Here is a 6,461-nt window from a genome sequence, read left to right on the forward strand (position 1 = left end):
GGGGTCAGGTTATGGCGGGACTTGTAGGTGAAGAGGAGGACCTTGTATTGGATGCGGGAAGCCAGTGGAGTTGCTTAAGGACAGGAGTGATGTGGTCTCTGGAGCGGGTGTGGGTGAGGAGGTGGGCGGGCAGCAGAGATTAATAATAAAGGATTTCTCAAACATGTGTAAATGAAACAAAACACAACTCTGGGTATGTTTTTGATAGGCTTACAAGAGTCAAATTTGTGTAATATATGTTAATGATTCTCTTATAATGTAGAATTGCAGTAATTTATTGCCCTAAAATTAGTTTTGACAATTAATTTTGTTGCAATCTTTGAAGGTAAGACTAAAATGTAAATGTATAGCAGGTCTTTATATAGATAACTGCATGGATGTTTTTACTAAAGGACAATATTATGCTATTTATGATCTATACTATAATGCTGTTTCCTCATAGCAATCATACCTGGAGATGCGTTTTTTATCATTCACATATGATTGCTCAAATAAAAAGTGACACTGTAGATAACGGGGGAATTGTGGAGGGAATGCCAGTTTGAACAGGTGAGTTTTTAGAAGTGACTTGCTTCACTGCTGCTGTAATGGCTAATGTAATGTAGTTATACTAGTTATAATAGGCAATTTAATAAGTAAGTTGGGTTTTGCATTGTGAAACATTTTACTCTTTTTTTTCTCCTCTGTTTTCCTGCACAAAAAACAAAAATAATGCAAGTAATTAAAAATTGTAGTACAGACGTCTTGTACAGTCACTAACCAATACTGCTTATTACACAACTTTTTTTAACTCAGTATCACAAAGTTTATACTATAGTGTTACGGCTCGCGGCTTGTCTCCAGCTCCGCATCATCTGGCGCTCCCCGTTTGTTTTACCATGTGTATCTTCCATATTTGCATGTCCTGTGTGGTACCTGTCATCTGATTGGTGGGGTGTGGTTCCGTCGCTGTGAGCTGGTTCCGACGTCCGTTGTGCTGTGGTTGGAGGCCAATATGTTACAACCCAGTGCTAGGGACAAAGAAAAGTAACACAAACCAGATATGATGTAAAGTAAATGGCTTTTATAAAGTGAACGTAGGTAAGTACAATTACAAAAAAATTGATAAATCAGAATTTCCAAAGGTAACTAAACAACTCCTAAAATGGGGTAGGTTAACCCTCTCCAGGCAGACGTTGCAGATTTGCAACAACTAAATGCCAATTACCTTCTTAGTCCAAATCCATATTTTAGGATCCATACTTTTTTTTTACTCAGGAGCCTTATTTCCCATCCATGCTGATAAACGTGGACGATGCAGACTGTGCAAGAATGGCTGCACGCAAACGGCCTGCCAGAAGTGCAAAGTACTTTTGTTGTTTACAAAAGATAAAAAAAATGTTCTTGGAGTACCACACGAAAAAGTGATGTTGTTCTGCCACTGTAAAGCTGTTACACTGTGCTTTAATGTTTTCATTGTTATGAAAAGTGGTATACACATAAAGTTAGCGTTCATATCATTTTCAGTCTTCAGTGTTAATTCACCTGACCAATTCTGCAAATCTGCAACATCCTAGATTGCATTGGATGTGAAGGTCTCTCAAAAAAAAAAGTCAGGATTGTACATTACTACCCCATATGATAATTTTCCCCAAATATCAGATTTTTTCCTGTTAGTAAAATTTAATTTGAGCCTGAGAGGGTTAACATCAAACAAGAAGCAACTGCCCAAGGGCCGAGCCAAACTGGCAATACTAACAAAAAATATAGGTTGATAACGACCCCTACAGTCCGAATAAACACACACACTTTACAATAACAAATGGAAGGCAACTAGCAAACGTCTGTCAGTGAGAGTGACCAACTGAAACTGTCATCCAGTCGCCAGGAGGGACAGGCGCACTGCACTTTTATTGGTTGAGGTGATGGATGTGTAGGAAGGGATCGGAGGAACGGGACGTCAATCCTCCAACTACAGCACAACGGACGTCGGAACCAACTCACAGCGACGGAACCACGCCCCGCAGATGGCAGGTACCACACAGGACATGCAAATATGGAAGATACAGTAATGGAAGAGCTGGAGACAGGCTGTGAGCCGTAACATATAGGTTTATCAGACCCAGTTTAAACCCAGTTGAGTGATTTGTTTTGAGGATTCCCATCTATAGGCCTGCTGCTGGTGCGTTACTAATTGGGGCATATCCGTGGTTATTCCAGGTTATTAATACATCTTTCACTCTATGGTCTGTGCCTTGACAGATCCATGAGTTGTCCTCCAACACACACAAGCAGAGAAAATATAAGCAGGGTTTTCTTTGTAAGTAGATTCCCTTCAGAGAGCCGAGGTTAGGTCTCTCACACAGATGTGGCAGGACACTAGAGCTCTGACTTCAAATACAGCATGTGCACAGTGTCAATGAGACTCAGGGCAGCCAGGAAAGATGGACTGTAACATATTTTTCACTTTCAATATGATAAGCGATACTGATATCAGAGTTTACATGACATTTACTTCACAGTTTTTTTCAACCCATCACCAAACTTGAGCCAAAGATGTTCATTTTGTCTTCTTATGTACTTTAACTTCTTAGGTTCTTTTTAACCTCTTAGAATTCCAGGCCATTTTTGTGAAATCACTCTTGTTCTGACCTCTCCAAACTAAAATGATTGCCATGAGTGAACCCTCAGTTGCATATACACAAGTTTGGGTTTTTTTGTAAGGTAACACCCAATAGTTTCACCCACAGGTGTAAGAATCACTCTAAGTATGTCTGGTAGGTATTTATACACTTTGGCACACACCTAAAAAATTATTTTTCTCATCCTCGCCCAAATTTTTTTGTTAAAATTAAGGTGTAGAAAGCTGCAGTAGGTAGCTGGGGACTGAAACACTCTATATTTCTATTGAAAACCATGTTGACCTCTTACATTTCAAATTTGATGAGAATATCTATAAAAATGAGGATTTTAGACTACTTTTATTGCTAGTATATTTAGGCGTTTTCCAGAGGGACTTTTGCTTTATCCAAATTTATCCAAACCTATCCAAACCTATCCAAATGGAGACATTTGGAGAACGTTTGGAAAAAATGCAATAACTTTTGAATGCTTCAACCCACAGACATCAATGAGGGCTCTACTGAAAGCTCACACTTAGAGGAATCTTTATCTACACACCAAGCTGCTCTATTCCTTATGAAAATATATATAGCATATCAAAACACAATATAAAATGTATATTTATATATAAAATATAGTCAAAACAAGTGTTATGGGTCAAAATAAATGTATATTTACAAATGTATATAACAATGCAAACTGTAAACAAACACATTTCAAACTGTAAACAAACACACTTCAAACCGTAAACAAACACAATTCAAACTGTAAACACACACACACACTGCAAACTGTAAAAACACTTTTTTCTATTGTCCTTGTTCTTTGTGCCAGTCATTATAACAGTCCCTTTGTGGCTGGAAACACAGGGGCACGTCACAGGTTGAACATTTTACAGCCGTTTTCGCATGGCACTTCCTGCATTTCAGTCTTCCTTGGGTCTTGTCACCACTTGCGACGATGTGCACAAGACGATGATGTGTCTCTTTCCTACTCTCCTCCTCCCGCTCTGTACTGATGGCTCCTGCCTCTGCCAGCTCCAATACAAGGGTTTCTCTAAATGCCTTTTGGTGCATTGGGATTTTAGCCTTTAACGTGCACTGTCCTTTATAAAGGATAAAGGCATTCACCACAGCAATGTCCACAAAATGATAAAAAAAAGTCTTGTACCATTTTTTGGTTTTGTGTAAAACCTCATAATATCCGATCAATGCATCGGATAGGTCAACGCCTCCCATGTGCCTAAGGAAAAACACAAATACGTTAGCAACAAGCAAGTACAAAACTGAGAGGGGATGAAGCAATATTATATCATATACATACCTGTTATAGTCCTTGATGGCTGGTGGAACTGGCACATCTTTCATAGTCCAACAGCCTGTGTCATCCTTTACCCGGCGCTCCACTGTCTCCTCTCCATGGGCAGTGTGCATGGTGGAGCAGATGAATACATCACGGGTGTCTTTCCATTGGACAAAGAGCAAGGGGTCCTCACGAATCCACCTTATACTGCCACGGGGAGCTCTGGAGTCCAGCGTATTTTCTGTTGTCCTGGGGTATCCTTGTCTATTAGTTCTTATTGTGCCACAGGCTGACACTTTTTTTTTCAGAAGGTCACGGAATAGAATAGGGCTAGTGTAAAAATTGTCTACATAGAGTTTATAGCCTGTGCCCAGTAGAGATGTGTCCAAAAGGGTCATAACAGAGTCATAGCTCAGCCCGTTCTTGCTGGCCTGAGAGCTTTTGCCCTCATAAACAAAGAAGTCCCATGTGTAGCCTGATTTTGAGTCTGCCAAAACAAATAACTTGTAGCCCCACCTTACAGGTTTGCTTTTTAAGTATTGTTTGAAGCTCACTCTTGCCTTTGATGCCACCATCCTTTCATCAATGGCGATATGCTGACCAGGTTGGTAATTCTGGCGGCATGCATCTCTTATCTCAGTATACAGTGGTTTGATCTTGCCCAAGCGGTCAAACTCTTCAGTGCCTCTTTTTCCTTCATTTTTGGCATCTTCTTCTGGACTACTCAAGTGGAGAGCACGGATAATAGAAAAGAATTTCTTTCCGGTCATAACTGATTTAGGGAATGGTAGGCTGTACAACTTTCCTCTTCTCCAGTAATCAGTAAGTGAAGGTACTTTTGCGAATCCCATGTATATAACAAGTGCCAAAAAAGAGAAAATGTCTTGAAGCGCAATGTCCGTCCATGCTCTGTATGCTGATTGGCCATGCATATTTGTGTTTCTGATAAGTGTCGATAACACAGTACCAGTAAAAAAACAGCTGGAACAGTTCCAGACATGTGTAGTCAGATGTGCTAATGAGTTGAGGTCCAGGAGTACGTGTAGGACAAAAGGGAAGGGGGGTAGGTGTGAAATCCGCCACTTCTGTATTGTTCCAACGTCCTGTGGAAGGTGAAGATGGTCTTGCACCTCTGCCTCTGCCTCTGCCCCTCCTCCGTCCTCTGCCTCTTTTTGCTGTTTTCTCAACCCGGGGAATCTTTGAGGAAGGGCCCGGCTCTGGTTCGGCTGCAGGCACTGAAGTCAGTCTAAAATGAAAACAACAAAAACATATTATAATACTATAAATGATTTGTAAACAGTAAATGCTACTATACAGATTGCTCTACAGACTATTATTCTACTACTGTATAATATTCAACCACTACTTACACTTGCCTCCCTCCCCCACAAACATTCACACCATATTTACACCTTGCAACTAACTTCATTCCAACATTGTATACACCTAAAATAGTCTCATACTGTAACAAATGCACTCAAAATACATTGCATTTATTGATCAAATAAAGTAACTTACTCAGGGTCATCAATTTCCACATGCACCTCAGCCAAAACTTCAGTGTCTGGTTCCCAATCAGGGTCAGAGTCATTTTGCCTGTAAAAGAAAGAATAGTGTTTATTTGCCACTATGTATGCCATATTATAAGATGCTGCAACTTATTGTTTCACCATTTATTATGTGTATACTTGTTTTACTCTGGGCCTACATGCCCTTATCTACAGTAATTAGAGATTAGAAGTCTGATCCAAAAAACTAACTAAAAGTGCGCCTCCCCAGTGTGCACGGTGTACATAAATGCTGTTTAGGTATCTGATATTTTATTACATTTTACAATATTTTACATTTTATATTTATAGCGGGGAAAATAAATACACTTACCGATCCAAAATGGCATCCAATCCCTCAAAAAACATTTCTTCTTCCACTGAGTCCACCGCGGACACATCGCTCTCCGGTTCCGACAGCTCCTGGTCCGAGGTGTCACTCAGCCTTCTCGTACATATTTCCGCAGCTTCCAAGGCTGAAAACCGCGTCTTCTCTGTTCGTTTAGCCATAACTTTGAAACAAAGGCAGAGCACCAACACGCACGGAGTATGTACTGTACTATACTACTGTACTATACTGTACTGATGTACTGTGTACAGTAAACACCTCAAACTGTATATATAAACTCTTTTTTTAACTGCCCATTGGCTATTAGGTAAAGCGTCACTAGTGCGTAACGCGTAACCATTGGCTGCGTAAAAGACGCACGCTTTACGCACACAGTCTGTTTGCGTTTGTGCCGGCGGTTACGCATCATCCAAGCGGCGCAGGTATACAGAAAACCATGGCTTGTGATATGTCATTGTGTTCATTGGCTCGTTGACTGTAAGGGAAAATATCACTCCGCGCCTGTAATCAAGTTTGGGTGATTGTGCACGAGGGGAAGTGGGGAGTAAACTTTCTGAGTTCTGTACCACTGATTGGCGATGTGGGGCTTTAGTAACCGAAAACTTGCACTCTATTGGCTGACCAAAGTGCCAATTAAATGCTAACTCTTTCGTTTAGCATAG

At 40.5% G+C, this 6,461-nt stretch overlaps 1 protein-coding gene across 3 annotated transcripts; it reads right to left on the minus strand.

Annotated features, from left to right (window-relative positions):
- Window positions 1-3,263: 3,263 nt before the first annotated feature.
- LOC129408420 (piggyBac transposable element-derived protein 4-like) lies at window positions 3,264-6,023 on the minus strand. 3 transcript variants are annotated; one of them, XM_055152102.1, is made up of 4 exons: window positions 5,785-6,023; window positions 5,422-5,499; window positions 3,925-5,149; window positions 3,264-3,843 (listed from the first exon to the last, which is right to left on the minus strand). In XM_055152102.1, exons 1-3 carry the CDS (start codon window positions 5,958-5,960, stop codon window positions 4,723-4,725), a joined length of 681 nt encoding a protein of 226 aa, XP_055008077.1. In that variant the 5' UTR covers window positions 5,961-6,023; the 3' UTR covers window positions 3,264-3,843; window positions 3,925-4,722. The 3 variants fall into 3 exon arrangements, with proteins under 3 accessions (XP_055008077.1, XP_055008075.1, XP_055008076.1); XM_055152100.1 differs by lacking the exon at window positions 5,785-6,023 and having other exon boundaries at window positions 3,368-3,843; window positions 5,422-5,741; XM_055152101.1 differs by lacking the exons at window positions 5,422-5,499; window positions 5,785-6,023 and having other exon boundaries at window positions 3,368-3,843; window positions 3,925-5,366.
- Between the last annotated feature and the right edge of the window lie 438 nt (window positions 6,024-6,461).

Source organism: Boleophthalmus pectinirostris, unplaced genomic scaffold, assembly GCF_026225935.1.
Source record: "Boleophthalmus pectinirostris isolate CB_2022bp ecotype Guang Dong unplaced genomic scaffold, ASM2622593v1 HiC_scaffold_16, whole genome shotgun sequence".
NCBI classification, from domain to species: domain Eukaryota; kingdom Metazoa; phylum Chordata; class Actinopteri; order Gobiiformes; family Gobiidae; genus Boleophthalmus; species Boleophthalmus pectinirostris.